This window comes from Phyllostomus hastatus, unplaced genomic scaffold, assembly GCF_019186645.2.
Source record: "Phyllostomus hastatus isolate PE091 unplaced genomic scaffold, TTU_PhHast_1.1 phas_scaffold_114, whole genome shotgun sequence".
Lineage (NCBI taxonomy): Eukaryota > Metazoa > Chordata > Mammalia > Chiroptera > Phyllostomidae > Phyllostomus > Phyllostomus hastatus.
Genome location: NW_025334006.1, coordinates 8,382,038 through 8,401,354, shown reverse-complemented (window position 1 = coordinate 8,401,354; position 19,317 = coordinate 8,382,038). Strand labels below are relative to the sequence as shown.

At 39.6% G+C, this 19,317-nt stretch overlaps 1 protein-coding gene across 4 annotated transcripts in view; it reads left to right on the top strand.

Annotated features, from left to right (window-relative positions):
• MKLN1 (muskelin 1) overlaps positions 1-19,317 on the top strand; it is a 335,011-nt gene that overhangs the window by 17,347 nt on the left and 298,347 nt on the right. The window contains exons 1-2 of one of the 4 annotated variants that reach the window (XM_045855612.1): positions 6,025-6,056; positions 10,306-10,428. In XM_045855612.1, coding sequence (XP_045711568.1) covers positions 6,040-6,056; positions 10,306-10,428 — 140 coding nt within the window. In that variant the 5' untranslated portion in view covers positions 6,025-6,039. Of the gene's footprint in view, positions 1-6,024; positions 6,057-10,304; positions 10,429-19,317 lie in introns of those variants that run through there. The other 3 variants (XM_045855614.1, XM_045855615.1, XM_045855616.1) reach the window with 3 other exon arrangements.

Below are 19,317 nucleotides of genomic sequence, written 5' to 3'. Positions count from 1 at the left end.
GTCACAGAAAGTCTGCCTAAGAGCCTATATGCTTAACTATTATACTAAAGTGTGTATTTTTGACCCTTGGCTCCTGTTTTGCTTAACTTGTTTTTTCTTTTTTATTTAAAGGGAGGTTTATTAATCCTAAGTTATGACTTAAAAGGCATATTTCTGCTAAGAATACAAATCCGAGGAAACAGAAGAAAAGGAAGGCAAGAAAGCCAAAATTTGAACTCTTCTAATAATTAGGCACTGGACTGCCCTTGTTTAAGCCTCAGAGACACTTCATAATGTAAATATGATTATCCTTATTTTCACCAATAAATACGTTGAATGGGCGAGTAATCAACACACCCAGGGTCACTGGACTACACAATAAAATCAGAATTTGAATTTGAGTTTATGTCTGACTCCTAAGACTTTACTCTTTTTTACTATTGGGTAATAAAAATCAAATACAAACATACAGTACTTAGTGGGAAAAAGTGCAAAATCCTTCAATTGGCTTAAAAAGTCAATGGTATGAATATAAGAATTGGGAGACCTAGTCAACATTTCAAGGGCAAGAGGTCTCAGGGTTTGGGTTGATTGTGAAGTACTATGAGTCAGTAGTATTACTGCCTCAGATGGCATTAGTGGAAGACCCATGTCCCAGAAAAGGGGGAGAATGCCCCTACTGATTTGTGCACTGCTTATACCAAATGAGGAGAATTGCCACAAATGAGTGCCACATTTTTAAAATTTTATTTATTTATTTTTAGAGAGAAGGGAAGGGAGGGGAAAAAAGGGAGAGAAAACATCAGTGTGTGGTTGTCTCCCACGTGCCCCCAACTGGAGACCTGGCTCGCAACCCAGGCATGTGCCCTGACTAATCAAACCCGCAACCCTTTGGTTCACAGGTAGGCCTGAGTGTCACATTTTAAAAGGAAGAGACTAGGCTATGGATCTCTAGAGGAGAGCAGCCAGTTGATAACAAAAAATATACATACATACATGCAGGTATAAATACATAAAGACTGGATTGTTTCACAAAAGTTAAACAAGTGAGAAAACCCAAGAGGTAGCTGAAAACCATTTTCAGATTGCTGAAGTGCTCCCTACATGGAAGAAGTTCTTCTTATGTTGTTTGTGGCTCCAGGAGACAGGGGACTGTGGTTAGAGGGGGGCAGATTTTGGCCAATAAATGAAAGACCAAAATATAACTGTCTTGCAAATTTTCTAGGCACTGAAATGCCAAGTCCAATGTTGAACTGATTTAGATGTTCAATTGTCATTCAAAAGTGCAACATGGTTGTCCTGTGGAGTAGTAAGTTCCCGAGAGATATTGGAGCAGAAGCCGTATGTTGTACTAAAGACTCCCATCCCATTAAAAAAATCCAACATTTTGCCCAACTCCACCTTTTTCCAAGCCATTACTTGTGTTCCTCACAAAGTTCAAAGAGGAATCTTCACTCAATCCATACCAGCCTGACTTAAAAAATTCATTTGAGAGAGAGAGAGGGAGAAAAACATCGATTTGTTGTTCCCCTTCTTTGTGTATTCATTGGTTGCTTCTTGCATTTGCCTTGACCGGAGATCAAACCCATAACCGTGGTGTAAGAGAACAACAGAGCAACCGACTGAATTGCCTGTCCAGGGCTACAGCCTGGTTTCTAACTCTAGAAACTGTACTCCTCGGTTTTAATTACCACATCTAATCTTATCACTCATCCTACCCCAGGCAGAAGTGTTGGTCATCATTCCTTCTTTGAAGTCCCTTTTCCCTGCATACCTCACCCTGCCCCTTTCTCTTGCTGCCTCTCCAAAGGCTCCTGCCCAGTCTTCTCCCCTGACTCCTCCTCCTGGGACAGCTGCCTGCATGCTTTTTTTTTTTTTGCCCCCAGGGAACTCTTCATGGCATTCTTGTCACGTTTGCCCTCCTCAGGATGTCCCATCCATTCTGAGGACTCAGCTACCACTGGCTGCTCACCATCCCCTCCACACTGGCTCTCCTTCCCCTGTTTACCTTAATGTCATTACACTTCATCCTGACCTCTCTCCCCTACTCCCAAACTCATATCTAATTAATAACTATGTATCCATGCTACTTCCAAATCTCCCTGGGATTTGTCACTACTTTTCATCCACCCCTGCTGTGGTGATTCATACCTAAAAAATAAATAAATTTTTTAAAAAGACTATTTTACAAGGACAGTGGCTTCTAACAGGCTTTCTTGGCTCCAGTCTCCCCTCACTCTATTTTAGCTTCCATCTTGCTGCAGAAGTTCTACTATTTTTTAAATATGAATGATCACATCTGTCTCCTATTTAAGAATCTCTTATAATACTTATTGTCTTTAGTATATAAAGCCCAAACTCCTTAGCTGTAAATCAAGGTTCTTTTCAATATGTTTACAACTTACCTTGTCAGTCATTTTTAGTCCACAACATATTTTCCTCTTTGAACACCATTGGCCTTTTCACATCTCTTCTCATCGTATTCCCCCAGGGATCTTCTCCCCTTGGCCAACTCATCTTCAGTGCCCAATCAAAACTGCAGCACTCTAGGTGAAGAATGCTTTTCAGCTTCCAAGTCAGACTTAGGGAAAGAGGCTTGGTATTTAAAGCGATGGACTAGATGGACAATTGTAGATCCCCATGCCCAGAAAACCAATTAGAAGGCCACTGTACTCATAATAGTCTAAGGAAGGGATTAAGGTGTGAATCACCACAGTAGCAGTGGAAGACAAGTAGTGACAAATCCACAGGCGTGCTTGGAAGTAGCATGGATACATAGTTATTGATCAGATACAGGTTTGGGAGTAAGGTAGAGAGGTCAGGATGAAGTGTAATGACACTAAGATAAACAAGGGAAGGAGAGCAATATTCTGAAATCAAGAAGGACAAAGCAAAAAAAGGTTTAAAAGGAACAATCAAAGAGGTCAGAGAAAAGCCAGTGTGGTATGAAGAAGCCAAATGAGGAAAATGTCTCGACAAGAAGAGAGTGAGTGTTGGGGCAAAGGAGCTGCTGAGAGGGCAGTAAGATGAGGCTGGACAATTGACCATTGCACAGGACAACCTAGAGGTCACTGCAAGCTTCACATGTGTTTTCAGTGAAGTAATGGGAGACACAGAACTGAAGGGTTGGCTTCAAGAGAGTCAGAAGTGACAAAGTTGATGTTTGTTGAATGAGTAAAGTATTGGGGTAATTGAAAAAATGATGTCTGAGAGGGATTCTGTAATTGGTCAGGAACCAAAATAGATGAGTTATTTTGAACTCTGAAAATTTTCCAGTTAGAAACCAGGATGTGATTTAGGAATGCAAAGCTTTTCTTAAGAGATGATGGAATTCAGAGTAGGATTCCCAAGGCAGTAGAGTTAGTCTGGGGGGAGGTTCTGGATGAGTTTTCTAATGGTTGCATTTTATCCTGTGGCCCATTTCATAAACGTCTTCATGCGGGACTTTTCAGAGGTTTCAGGGAAGAGCTGTCCCTTCAGGGACTTAGTTGGAGGATTTTCAGACTCTATTTCCAAACACCTGTTGCTAGGGTGTAGGGTGGGGGTGGTGCTAAGAAGCCTATAAGGCTGGCTCTCATTATTTTGAGTCTGGGCAGCACCAACTGTGAATGGTTAGAAAGAGGGGAAGAGAAAAAATCTGACCCATCCAACACAATGCATTTGAAAATGCTGTATTTGTAATATTTCCATACAAAATTTTTAGACTGAAATAAAAACAGATGGGCTAAGAGATCACACATATTTGATAACTAGTTAGTCTGTTCTTACCCTCACTCCCTGGAGTATAACAGTAATAAAATGTGAAGAATACAGACCCTGGGTAGACCAGACCCAAGCTTTGATTTTGTGTTGCTTTCCCTGTGACATTCCTCAAATAGAGTTTCAGAAGGCATGTGGAATACACAACTTCCCTTCTTCCTGGTGTGCTCAGATCTAGGAGCGCCTTCTCTAGGTCTTCCTCACCCTCTCAGACAGAGACCGATTGCCTCTTTGGGCTCCGCAAACCATTTTCATGTGTGGCTCCATCTCTACACCTCCTGCACTGAGATGCAATTGTTCGCTCTACCTGGGTCCCTCCCTGAGCTGTGAGTTTCCTGAAGTCAGTGATTTTTTTCTTCCTATTTTTATCTTTTACATCTAGAGTAGTGTTTGTGCATTTTGGACATACATGCAATGTTTGTTGAATGGATGCACAAATGAATGAATGAATGAACGAGTGGCTGAATACACGAAAAGATCAGAAACATGTTAACCCCCAAGTGGAAGCCAATCTGAGCATAAAGTGTCAATGACTTTATATACATGCAGAGTGTATGCGTGTAATGTTACTTTCCAAATCCAATTTGAGATGACAGGTTCATAGCAGCCCAAGACACATGAAGTGTTATACTCAGGTGACTGTTAATATGTGTGACACTCGATGGTGAGAATGGTATTGATAAACTCAGAGCTGGGTGGTAGGGATGGATTGCTTTTGATCTAGACTTGGGAGAGAGATTTGGTCTGTTGATCACAGGAACATTTTGGTCTTAGTTATTTCTCTTAAGCAAGTTTTTTTTTCATTTTAAAATTTAAGGGTAAGATACACCTTAATAGACAGGTTTATCTAAAGCTTGGCTTTATTGTAAAAAAAAGAAAAGAAAACAGTTATTACACCTCTAAAATGGAAGTTACATCAAACCAGCTATTTTATTCTCACATGCTTTGGTTCCTTTCATGCATAATTTGTAAAATGATAATAGCCCTTGCTAGTATTTACCTTATAAAAGTGTTGTTACTGTAAATTAGATAGTATAAAATGGGTTATGATGTCCTCTTTGAAATACAAGAATTATACACAAATGAGGTGTTATTATTTAGTTCTTCCTTTTCGATTTTGTTAAATGAGAATTAGATGAAAACTCCGTTTTAAGTACTATCCAGCAGGTAAATGCTTATTGACTTGAATGAAATGGAAAAAAAATTGAGCTGTAAACTCAGTTTATGCAGCTAAGCTAGTCTATGCACAAGCCAAAGATATTGTATTCATCTGTGATGTTTACCACTATTCCTTATCCCGTCTTTGTGTTCTATTCAAAACTGAAGACAGGTTTCAGTTCAGTCACAATGTGCATTTCAGAGAACGTAAATATCCTGGAATGATTACAACTTAGAAATAGTGTTTCAACTAATCAAGCCATGCAGCCGGTTTTTTTACTGATTCAGGGCCTAAAGGGACTGTCTCAGGCCTTCACTTCAACTCCTGGTTCTCAGGCTTGGGATCGCTCTCACTGAGACCTTTTCAAGTTAGTGGCCGCCAAGCTTCTGTGCTCCACCTTCTTGGTCCTACCCAGGCCGGCGCTTTTCTACCTTCTTGGAATACAGGGTCATGGTGACAGAGTTATGGTTGTGAAAATAAGGTTTTGGCTGCAGGGGTGTCCAACCTTTTGGCATCTCTGGGCCACACTGGAAGAAGAAGAGTTGTCTTGGGTCACACAGTAAATACACTGTGACATGTAATCACAAAAAAATCTCATAATATTTTAAGTAAATTTACAATTTTGTGTTGGGCTGCATTTATAGCCATCCTGGGACACAGGTGGCCCACATATTGGATGCTTTGGGGGATTGTGATGAATGTCAGAAACTTGACTTTGTATCAGGAAGGGCTGAGAACTGAAAGAACACAGGGGAAGGATGCAGGGTAACAGAGCTGATGGGGTTCACACACCTGTCCAGCATAATTGCACCTGGCCTCTGTGTATGCATAACAGATTCAGCCAACTTCTGGTTCTTGGTCCCTGCACTTGGACTGCCCCCTGTACCTCCCCCTCCTCCAAACCCCTTACAGTGTTCATCCATTATGTCTTGGCTCACCTTCACTCCTTAGGACGAACCTTCAGCATTGCTCGCAGTTGTGGTCATCTGTTTTCCTCCTGAGCCATTTATTTTGGCTTCTGGATTTTGCTCTCAGAGAGCACCCCCGCCTGGACAGTTGCCCGGCCAGTTGTGGGGCCAGCTGCCTGCTCCACACTCCAAGGTGACCAAACTCCTCTTGCCTCCCTCTGACTGTCCCGATACATGAGCTATGGCAATAGGTGAGTGACAATGACATTGCGACAGGGTTTCTGACCAGATTTTTACCTGTGAAGATCATTTTGTTGGTGGGCTGCTCAGGTGCACATTCACACATACAGTAGACCTTCGGTCCTGGAAGTCTATGTGGACCTTATAGACCCAGTGGAGGGGTAAGTGCAGAAGAAGACTTAGGAGGAAAGCGCAATGGCAGACCTGGTTTACCCTAGTTTGCGCCACATCCAGCACTGGTTGGGGACACCTGTCTGATAAAGAGGCCACGCCCACCAAGAGCATTGCCACGTAGTCAGTGAAGCCAGTGTAGAGGTGGCGAGGGAGACTTTATGGTGGCCCCATTTTCCTATCATTGGGAAGGAAATCCAGGGATTCCTTCTTTCACTTTTAAGGCAAATTTTTAAAAACTGTTGTTTGCATTCATTGGTTCCATTTGTTCAACTCACTGTGACCTGGCTTCTACCTCCACTGACCCTGCCTTCTGCCCAACAGGCCAAATATCTTCTTGGTGCTCACCCCATGGGCACTCCTGGTTGATTCTTACTTAATTTCTTGATAGCATTTGCCTTTGTTGGTCAAAATCTACCTAAAACCTGCTTTTCCCTTGTCCTGTGTGATACTTCACACTTCCTGTTTCCCTTCTATCCCTCAGGCTGTACCTCCTCACTCTCTCTTTTAAGGATCTCTTTTTTCATGAGGGCAGTCTCCCAGCCAAGATGGAGGCATAGGTAGATACACTGTGCCTCCATGCACAACCAAAAGGACAACAGCAACTTTAAAGACAAAAACAACCAGAACTGTCAGAAAATTGAACTGTGTGGAAGTCCGACAACCAAGGAGTTAAAGAAGAAACATTCACCCAGGCCAGTCGGAGGGGTGGAGATGGGCAGCTGGGGCAGAGACGACTGATGGCAGGCAGCGGCTAGAGGACCAGGTGAGGCAGCATTCAAGTGCAGATAATCCAGGAGGAACAACTGGGGAGTGAGACAGACCAGGCAACCCAGGGCCCCCAGCGAGGGTAAATAAAGCCTCAAAACCTCTGACTGAAAAATCTATGGTGGTTGAGGCAGCAGCAGAAGAAACTCCTAGCCTCACAGGAGAGTTCATTGGAGAGACACACAGGGTCCTAGAATGTACACAAGCACACCCACCCAGGAATCAGCACCAGAAGGACCTGATTTGCTTGTAGTTAGTGGAAGAAGTGACTGAAAGCCAGCAGAGAGCTGAGCAATTGGCCCTGTTCCCTCTTGGACCCCTCCCCCATAGACAGCATCACTATGCAATGACATGGGTTGCCCCACTCTGGTGAATACCTAAGGCTCCACCCCTTACTGTGTAACAGGCAAGACAAGACAAAAAAATATGGACCAAATTAAAGAACAGATCAAAGCTCCAGAAAAAAATACAACTAAGCAACGAAGAGATAGCCAACCTATTAGATGCAGAGTTCAAAACACTGGTAATCAGGATGCTCACAGAATTGGTTGAGTATGGTCACAAAATAGAGGAAAAAGTGAAGGCTATGCAAAGTGAAGTAAAGGAAAATGTACAGGGAACCAACAGTGACAGTAAGGAAACTGGTACTCACATCAACAGTTTGGAGCAGAAGGAAGAAATAAACATTCAACCAGAACACAATGAAGAAACAACCATTCAAAAAAATGAGGAGAGGCTTAGGAATCTCTGGGATAACTTTAAACATTCCAGCATCCAAATCAGAGGGGTGCCAGAAGGAGAAGAGGAAAAGCAAGAAATTGAAAACTCACTTGAAAAAATAATGAAGGAGAACTTCCCCAATCTGGTGAAGGAAATAGACTTCCAGGAAGTCCAGGAAGCTCAGAGAGTCCCAAAGAAGTTGGACCCAGGGAGGAACACACCAAGGCACATCATAATTACATTACGCACAAGTAAAGATAAGGGGAGAATCTTAAAAGCAGCAAGAGAAAAGAAGACCATTGCCTACAAAGGAGTTCCCATAAGACTGTCAGCTGATTTCTCAAAAGAAATCTTGAAGGCAAGAAGGGTCTGGAAAGAAGTATTCAGAGTCATGAAAGGCAAGGGCCTACATCCAAGATTGCTCTATCCAGCAAAGCTATCATTTAGAATGGAAGGGCAGATAAAGAGCTTCCCAGATAAGGTCAAGTTCAAGGAGTTCATCATCACCAAGCCCTTATTATATGAAATGTTAAAGGGACTTATCCAAGAAAAAGAAGAAGATCAAACCTATGAACAATAAATGACAACAAACTCAGAGCTATTGACAGCCAAACCTAAAAAATAAAAATAAAAAATGAACTAAGCAAACAACTAGAACAGGAACAGAATCACAGAAATAGAGATCACATGGAGGGTTATCAGTGGAGAAGGGGAGGGGGGAAATGGGGGAAAAGCTACAGGGAATAAGTAGCATAAATCGTAGGTGGAAAACAGACAGGGGGAGGTTAAGAATAGTATAGGAAATGTAAAGCCAAAGAACTTACATGTATGACCCATGGACATAGATTAAGGCAGGGATGGGTAATGCGGGTGGAGGAAGGTGTGCAGGGCAGAGGAGAATAAGGGGGGAGGGGCATGAGACAACTGTGATAGCATAATCAATACAATATGCTTTAAAAAAATAAAAGAAAGAGTTGAAAAAGGATCTCTTTTCTGCCCATCCTTTAAGCTTTGGTGTTCCTCCCCTGGTCCCCTTTTTCTTCCCCGACATTCACCCAGGGTATCTCTTTCACCCCTGGAGATTCTTTTGTTGTCTGTTGTATCCTGGTGATTCCTCAACCTGTATCCTCAGACTTCCAGATCAAACTGCCTACTGGTACCCTGTGAATGTCCCCCAGGAATCAAACTAAACATGACCAAGGCCAAACTTGTCCTCTCCTCCTCCAAATCTCCTCAGTTTTATATTTGTATTTTTGCTGTCAGTAGGCAATAGCATTGTCCACACAGCTGTTCAAGTCAGAAATCTGAGCAGCAGCCTTGACTTCCTTCCCTTTAAAACTCAAACATTCAAGCAATCACAAATTTCAGTAGATTCTACCTCCTCTAGGACATGGCTTGTAAGGTTATGAATAATTGGTCCCATGTACCTTCCAGGCTCCTCTCTGACCACCCTGCCTCAGCTGCACTGAATGATTTTCAGTGCTAGATGCACAGCATGCACAGCCCTTTCTGTCACCTCCAACACTTGCATCAGCCGACAGAGGCCTGCCTCACCCCTTTATTGGACAGACTCCTTCACAGCCTTGAAAATCTTCGTGGAAAAGTCACTAACTTCCAATTCTACCAAAGCCTGGGCTATGTGACCCCCTTAGAGCTCTGGGTGATTTTCTCTTCATAACACAGTGCTTTCTCAGAGCTGCCTTTTCTGTTTCTATCTTGCCCTCTACTATAAGGTCCTGTAAGCAGGGACCATATTTTCCTAGTTGCCTTTGCATTCCAAGCACCAAGAAAATATTTGGTACAAAATAGCTGCTCAGTAAAGGAATGAATGAATATAAATGTTAAAATGTGAGGATATGGAGGCAACCTAAGTACCCATCAATAGGTGACTGGATAAAGAAGATGTGGTACATGTACACAATGGGATATCACTCAGCCATTAAAAAAAATGAAACCTTACCATTTGCAGCAACATGAATGGACCTAGAGACTGTTATGTTAAATGAATTAAGTTAGAGGAAGACAATGCCATATGATTTCACTTATATGTAGAATCTAAAAACCAAAATAAATTAACATAACAACACACAGACAGACTCATAGATCAGAGGACAAACCAACCTGATGGTTGTCAGCTGGGAGATAGTTGGGGCGGGGCTGCATGAAAAAGGTGAGGTACTAAGATGTACAGATTGATACTTTCAAAATAGTCATGGGGCTGTAAAGCACAGCATAGGGAATATAATCAATGATATTGTAATAACTCTGTGCCAGGTGGGTAGTAGACATACTGGAGAGGATCATTTTTTAAATTATATAATTAATTAACCACCATGCCGTGCACCTGAAACTAATATAAACTAATGTTGAATGTCAACTGTGATTGAAAAAAAGTCTAATTGTGAGAATATAAAATAAATTTCCAATCCAAGGGTGCAATTAGGATTGTACAAAATGAAGATTTATCAAACCCCTCCAACATGTAAACTATCTGGAGAGTATCTGAAACTTTTAGAAGAATTTATTAATGTTAGAACCATGAGCAGAGCGTGGATGATAAAGGCAGATTTCAAACCTGTCCCTTATGGACGTCTTTTCCAGAGGTCAACCTCCAGGCTCGCTGAGGCGCGTTTGGGTCACCCAAGCATTCCATCCTCCTGACTTTCCACAAACAATTGGATTTATATCCCAGTCGATACTTGAGAACATGGGGATTGGAATAAGGTAAGTGTTAGCTTTTCTGTTTTTCCTCTATTGTTGAGTCCCCCCACTATATACTATCCTTGTAGAGCAGTAATTTTAGAATTCTCTCTCTGGAGTCCTCATCAGGAGTCGTGACTGGCTTCCCTGCTAGCCCAGCTGGCCTCACAATGTTTGAATGTCCCATGCATGTGAAGAAATGTAGTGAAGTCTCTTAAGGAATTACATCCTTTCATATTTTCTTTTTTATTTCGTGACTATTTAAATTCCCCATCATTAATCTCTTGATTTTTTCCTAATATGACTACACTTAGAGAAAAGTGAGTTTTGAGAAATTAGAAAGACTTGCAGCGCACTCTGGGACACCTTGGGGGCCAGACGCACACTAAGAATGCAGGACATGAGTGGGACACTGAAAGTCCAAACAACTCTGCATTGTCCTTACTGCCTACAGACAACCCCTCACTCCACCCACCCACTAAGGGGCTGGTAACCTTCTCTAGCCCCTTACTTGCTTTGTTTTTCACTTAAAAAAACTCATTATTATGTATTTCTCTTCTTATTTGTTTATTCTTTATTTCCCCTTTTAGAATGTAAGCTTCATGGGGGCAGGGATTTTTACTTTTTATTTTTGCCACTATGTACTTAACACTGGGTATATGGTAAGCATTCAATAAATATTTGTTGATTAAATAAATGATGTCTTAAAAAATTTAAGAGTCTGATGCACACCTAGGGATCCCTAGGGATCTATGCAAGTCTGCTTTGCAGCCTTGTCCCCTTAATGTTTTATTGCTGCCAAAGATGATAACATTGACGGTATGCTGAACAAATCTAGAGATGACACACAACTGGAAGGAATAACAAATAAGTTGAGTGCTGCAATCAGAATTCCCCTGCCCTGCAAAGCGTGACAAAATATAATGATGAATCACATTGGACAATATAAAGTCAATGAGGACAAATATAAAGTACTCATGGATCCCAAACTTCAATTGTACTAGTACAGGTAGAGGGCAAGATGGCCTACAATTGCTCACATAGGAAGCTTTAGTCTCCTGTTGATTATGAGTAGATGATGAATTAACACAGTGTGATATAGCTTCCAAAAATATCAATCTTTTGTTGTATTAATAGAAACAGAGTGTGCAAGTGGGAAAGTAGTTCTCTAGTACTCACTGGTGATCAGGCCACAGTTGTTCTGTTTCATGAATTTGGATCTTCAACCTTTAGAGAGACATTGATAAAGAAAAGATTTTTCAAGAAGGGTAAAAAGGACGCCCTGGCTGGTGTGGCTCAGTGGACTGAGCACCAGCCTGCAAACCAAAGTGTTGCTGGTTCAATTCCCAGTCAGGGCACATGTGTGGGTTGCAGGCCAGGTCCCCAGTCGGGGGCACATGAGAGGTAACCACATATTGATGTTTCCCTCCCTGTCTTTCTTTCTCCCTTCCCCTCTGCCTAAAAATAAATAAATAAAATCTTTAAGGGATCTGGTCATCAGTGTCATACCAGAAATGATTCAAGGAGCTCAGGTTGTATGTGGGTGTGTGAGGAGGAGGGCGAGAGCTAGGCTGTCCTGCAGAGGAGAGATTCAATTGCTCCTCGGTAATCCTGAATGACAGATCAAGGACCCGTGAGTGAAAGATGTAAGCATGTATATTATAAGCCACTAGAATGTTCAACAGTGAGATTTTCCCAGCAATCAAGTAGAAAACTGCTGGAGGTTGTAAGTGTCCTAACCCTGTTGGTAATTCAAGCAGAAGCTGGGCATGAATGCCCCACTCATTGAATACATTTGTGATGGAACTTCAAACACCAGTATATTGGATTGGATTAATTACAGTAGCAAGTGCTTACTATTTGGTAGGTATTGTAATAAGCAATTAATATGGGTTGCTATTAATACTCACATCAGTTCTACTAGCACCATCTTAGAGACAAGAAAGGTTAGATTTAAAGGGATTACGTAATTTGTCCAAGGGTTTACTGTACAAAACAGAGCAAGAATTTGAATTTAGGAAGTCAGATCCCCAACCTTTATTATTCTATAAGGGCTACCACTTCTGAGAAACCATTTTGTTCCTACCCTAAGATTCTGCTGGAAGGAGTCAAACCAAGGAACTTATCTCCAGTTGTAAAGGATTCAATGGTAAATAGGTCCTTCCAATATAGTATGTGGGAATTAAATTAGCCTGGGCACTTGCCACTTGTGGTACACTATATGGAGCCCAGCATAGGACCTGGCACACGATACATGCTCAATAATTATTTATTAAGTAAAAGGAATAAGTGGATGCAACCACACAGCTGCATTTGATATGACAGAATCTCAATATATTGCGGCCGAGGAAAAACAAGCACATTTTGGGGTGGTCTGCTGAGGACACTTGGCAGAAGGTGATAATCCATCATTCTTGGCAAAAGCATTGAGAATTCCTGCTCAGTCGTTTGGACAAATACTTATTGAGTACCTGTCCTGTACCAGGTATGTCCACCGCGCTGACAGTGCAGAGGGGAATCAGAGGATGCACTGTCAGTGGGGGACATGGACAAGTAAGCAAATTCTTATGATACAATATGATGAGTGCTCCAGCAGGGGTGTGTGTGCGTGTGTGTGTGTGTTACATGTGTATGTTTTAAGTACTATAGAAGCATAGAGCAGAAAGGAACTAATTCTAGTTGATTGAAAGAGTTGTCTAATACTTGGATAAGTTTTTTAAAATGATTGTCACCTATGTTGTGTGAGTTTATTTGGTCTTCATAAAGACCACGTGAAGTTCTGATCCCTTTTTGTAGGAAGAAATAGAGTCTCGTAGAGGTAAGGTGAGTTCCCCAAGGTCATGCAGCTAGTAATAATAATTACTAACATTTACTGAGTGCTTAGGATACCTGAGGCTCTGTTCTAAGCCCTATTAAGACATTTAACCTTCACAACAATTCTATGAGGTCATTATTGATATCGTCACCATTTTATAAATGAGAAAACTGAGGCACAAGATTTAAATAACTTGCCTAGGGTCACATAGCTAGAAAGTGGCTTTAGCAGGCACGCACTTACCCACTGCACTAAATTGCCTTTAACTGGTGCTCTGAAGAGCTGGAACTCACACATGGATTCTGACTCCAAGTTCAGCTTCCTTTCAAGTGACCATGCCCTTTAGCAACATTGCAACCAAATGAAAAGAAATACTGTGTGCGTGGATTCAAGGAGAGGTTGGGCACCCAAGGAAGTGCTTGGGAGAGGTCCGATAAAATCTAGATGATGTGTTAGTTGTGTATGCAGGGTTTCTCTGGGCAGCCAGAATTTGGTCTGTTGTTCTCCAGATCAGCAGTCTGGGAGCAAGCCACCAACACTTACCCTGCAGCTTTTTAAAATCTAGTTCAATTTTTTCTAAAAGAAAACAAGATGTGAAACATTAAGAGTGAAAGAAGTTCAGTTCAATACCTTCTACATAAACAAGAACGGAGATACAGAAAAGGAGAAAGGATGCACACAATTGCCTACATTGCTCCAGCTTTCTCTCCGTAATAAAAACTCCTGGATTGAAAATAGTTCAATCTAATATGAGTGTGTCTTAATAATTAAGTTGCATTGGCTCCGTGGCAAATCTGACAAAGAATTGGTTATTAAAGTGGATGAACTAGATTACCCTTCCCTCAGTAATTACAACCTCACTAATGTGGATATGACCTATGCGATCAAACCTACTGCACTTTTAAGACATCCATCTTCCACAATTTTGGGAGATTCGGTAACTTTAAAATTAACTGCAAGCTGGGATTCCTGTGGTAGGCGGAGAAGCAGAAAAGGTCAATGCTCTTTGACATTTTTTCCTTCAAAGCAGGTGGGTTTTTTCATTTGGTTTTTAGAATTTTGATGTGTCACATATAGAGAGACCTCGTAGATTCAACAGATTATCTTGGCCTTTATGTTTATGGATTTCTGTTAGTTCTTGGCTTCAAGTCCTTGGAAACATTTGTTTTGATGGTGGCAGGAGAGTTAGTCATGTTTTATTTTTGTTGTTCCTATTTATTTTTAAGATCCTTTAGTTCAAGTCTACTTCCAAGGTATTGTGTAACTGTATTTGTGTTTCCACAAATAAAATATTCCAGTAGTAACTTCAAGCACAACTTTATAGGAATAGTTAATAATTTGATGCCTAGCTGATGCCCATCAGAATGATTTTGTAGCATTAGAAGCTAGAACAAGGGTTTGCACTGGAAAATTATGTTTGAAATTTGTAATTAGACTTAGCCCTTAATGTGCAAAATTTCAGGGTTCTTAGATCAATTATTTTTTAGTTACCAAGCAGCCAAATTTTTATAAACGTATTTTTCCTTTTCATCACTGAGTCAACAAAAGCTGGAAAATTCTTTTCTCACATGTTCCATTCTTTAACTCAGCCTGAAGGTAAATTGCTTTTTAAAAACCACATCCCAAACAAACAGTTTTTCATGAAGTTATGAGTAAATGAATAGAGTGGGCTCTACTGGCATTTGGGATGTACATCTAATTAGAACTCTTGGTATTTCAAACATATAATTTACTAAAGTTGGGGTTTTTAATTCTTAGCTTTGAGTCCATTGGGATGAAACAAGTGACCCTTGATGGAAATAGGTCAAGAAATCAACTTTCTCAGGTTGACTTTTAGTTTGCTGGTCACCAAATCAAAACACTGTGTATTCCCAGGCTTAAAGGATGTCTGAACCTTCTTAAATGCATTAAAAGATTGAGGCAGAAAGCCAGTTCGGCTTTGCCGTTGTGAGGAACAGATTGGCCTGTCCCTTCTCCTTGACGCCTCTTGGTCGGTTTCTTCGTGAGAGGGGCTCCATCTCAGCTGGCACCATCTTGGCTGCGACAGGAAGCACGTTGCACTTCCGGTACATCTTCCAGTGTGTATGGGAGGCAGAGAACACTGACTTTACAGTAAGACAGATGACTACCAGCCTTTGCACCAGTACTTTCTAGTGCAAAGCTTGTCACAAACCAAGGGCTGCTACATATGCTCTCAATCACCAGTGTTCATAAACTTAAAAGTTGTGACACAAGATTTGTGCCCAACTACATTCTTGTGTGACCTTAACAAGCAACTTAACCTCTCTCCAAAATAACTATTTCATAGAGTTATTGTTTGTAGGAAATAATTGAGATTGTATACAAAAATACGTAGCACAAAGCCTGGCACAGAGCCGTAAATGCAGATGGAGTTTATGTGAAGTGTAAAACAATCCATGGAACTCAAATGGACAAATGGGACATTTTTTAAATCAGAAAATTTCACTTCCAAATGAATGGCTACATTCACCAATAACTTTGTTTTAAGGTCTACATTCAGAACATAATGTTACTTTAATAATAATCTGTTAATATATTTCATAACAAGAGAGGACTATGGTTTCTTTAGGAGAAAATTACATAGGAACAAAGAAGGAAAATTGTATAAATAAAATGTCTTTCTTTCAAAATAAATGAAGAAGAGACTGTTATCTGATTAAAGAAGATTCAGATGAATGATATAATTAAATGTCTATATGTAATTATAAAACATACTTGTTTTTGTAACTTGGTTTAAAATTTTACTGATCTTAAGGACTAATTTTCTCATACTTGAATGACAAACCCTACAGTACCAGTATTAACTATTAATATGCTAAAAATACCCATTAACTCTCTTTTTCGTTAGTTGCATCTACTGTCACGGCTTTACATTTATTTCAGCAATACAAAAGGAGTTATTTAAACTCCCTGTTCTCTCTGCATGTTAGAAAATAGGAGACAGAAGCATTCACCCGACCTATTTAACTATGAAAAAAGGATTTTCCCAAGTTACCAGGAACTAACACTGTAGTAAAATTACAAGAAAATTGTGTTAAGAAACCTTGTCTCATCTGCAAGTTATTTGACTGAAATCTGAGGTGCTGAATTTCAGCACAAAGGTGACTTTGGAGAAGAAAGTTTATGCCAAACTGGATCAGTTGTTTTTGTGTTATGTAAGAGGGAGAAAAAAAAATTAACTGTTTACTCCTAAACTATAATTTTGAGATTATTTTATTATATTAAATGATGGAATTTCCCAACCTCATGAAAGAGTATTGGTGCCTAATCAAAACTAAATATAATTAAATATTGAGTAAATTGTTTTGCCCAATTATATTTAAAACATTCAAAGTAATTTTATGCACTGCATGACAAGTGAATTCTATTTGAATTATGAAAACGATATTGTTAAACAGCTAAAAGGTTTTTCTTTTTAAATAACTTTTTCATGATTATAAAGAATGTAATCTCACTTATCTGTAGAATCTAGAAAAATGAAATAAATGAATAAGCCAAACAAAACAGAAACAGACCTGTAGATATAAAGAATAAGTTGATGGTTGCCAAATGGAAGGGGGTGAGGAGAAAGGAATAGAAATTTTTTAGTAATGTGAAATATTCAGTCTATCTTCGAATTTTCAATGACCTCATAAATGTCATAATGTATATTTATAATTTGTTTGAAGCAGGCATCAGATAAGATTCACAGACAGTACTGAGCTTGGCTGATATGTCTGTTAAATCTTTTCAAATACATGTGGGTTCCCACTGCAATTAACTTGTTGAAGAGACCAAGTTGTTTGTCCAGCAGAACTTCCCAGAGGCTGGATTTCCCTCATTGCATCCCCAGTGTGTGGTGGACATGTTCTTCTGTCTTCTGAGTTCCTCAGAACTATCTGTTGGCTTTATAAGATTCAGATTGTTTTTTGGCAAGACTGCTCATAGGTAGTTTTGTGTGTTGCCATTGGGAGGGGCATAACGTGTCATCATCTCTTCTTTCATCATGTCACCCAGATCTGTTAGTCTACCAAAGCTCACAAACTAGAGATATTTTAACCTTATTATTCCTTGAGTTTATTTCTGACACGTGCCAATGATGGCCAAGTAGGTGTTTTGTTTTCTTGTTTTTTTAATTAGCATTTGAACTCATTAATTGAAGCATTGTAATTCAAAACATTTTATTTTTATTCTTATTAATGCTGAAGTTATCCCTATTTGGTCTATGGTAGCATCTTCAAATTGGCTCCTCAGTTCTTTTGACATGACCCTAATAGTCTTTGATAACTCCCCTGCTATTGGTATGAGAAGATGGACTTAAGTATATATAAATATATTACAAAACCATAGGACAGAAACTATAATAGCAAAAGACTGGAAACAAACAAATCTATTAATAGAGGAGTGGTTGAACAGAGTGTGGTACAGCTACACAGTGGAATTCTGTGCAGCTGCAAAATGGAATTAAGACTCTTTAGATATATTTCTATGGGTTGATCACTAGGGTATATTGTTAAGTAAAACAGCAACTAGGAGAAAAGTAGTCCAGGATGCTATCATTTATGTAAAAATGGATATAAATATATATTTACATATATTTATATATACACATATATAGACATACACACACATAGATATATATATATATAGAGAGAGAGACATATTTGCCTATATTAAAGAACAAACAAAATAATAGTTACCTATAAGAGGTGGAAAGGAAGAAGTGGAAGGGACAATGATAGAAACTACACTTTTTAAAATTTACCTTGTTTCATAAATTTGACTTTGGAATTATGCAGGTATTTTACCTAATTATAAAAATATTCATTTTAAAATGAAATTCCTATATTTAAAAAAAGCCTAATTGTGCACCCAGTTGTTAGCATATGCAGCGTTATTTTGAGAAACCTTAATTTGACTGACACAGTTGTCATGTGGTGCACCCTGGAAACAGAAAGAACTGCGAAACGCTTCTCATCAGTTCTTGGTCATCACATTGCTGGTGGTGATGTTGATATTGCTAGCCTGGGGGACATGGGACAAGCAAATATTAATTATAGGATATTCTGATTCTATCATGCTCAGTGTCCTTGAGAATCAGATTTCTCAGCATGGGAGGGAGAAACTATGAATTTAAAAAAAAGAAAAGGTTAGCTAATTACCCTGTAGTTCTGAATTTGTATTAGAAATTAACGATAGAAACTTATGAAGCATATATAAAAGTACATATGTATTTTTTAGCTCCTCTATTCACTAAAAAGACCTAGAAATAGTGACTAAGCCAGTAGCCATAAGAACCTTTGGTACCTACACCATGATCTGGCTGAGGGAGGAAAAATGTCCCCCCCCACACACACACATATATATCATGAATATATACACATTTAGGCCTTAGCCAGGTAGCTCAGTTGGTTAGAGTATCGTTCCAATACACCAAGGTTGCAGGTTTGATTCCCTGTCAGAGCATGAACAAGCATCAACTCATGAATGCATAAGTAAGTGGAATAGCAAATCGATGTTTCTCTCTCTGTCTAAAAGCAATAAAAAATATATATACATTTATGTACACATATATTTGATATACTGTGTGTGGCCTCAGTTACTTAGATGTTCTTCTATTTCTGGACATTTCCATTATTTACAGATCTTTACAGTTCTATGCTAATACTGCAACAAAGCATTTGTGCACTTATTATTTCTCTAGCACAAATTCTTGTGAGTGGAATTACTCAGCCAGAGAGTAGGAACATAGTTAAGCTCTTGATTACTATTGTCAAATGCCTCTAGAAAGGTTATAACAGGTTACACGCCAAGTGACAGTGCAGGAGAGGGATTGCTTCATCCCATTAACAGTTACAGACATTTTAGACATTTACATAGATGTATTTCTGCCAACGTGAGCTAAGTCAGGTAGAGTCATTCCTTTTTCTTTTCTTCTCTGTTTTCCTCTTCCTGATATTTTTGTAGAGAAACTTTAAAAATCAATAATACCACATGGAAAAAAATACCAAAGGAACATTTTTGTATTTATGTTCTGAATTAATAACTGTATATCAACAAAGATTAGAATGGCCTGCCAAACTAAATGCTTACTTATA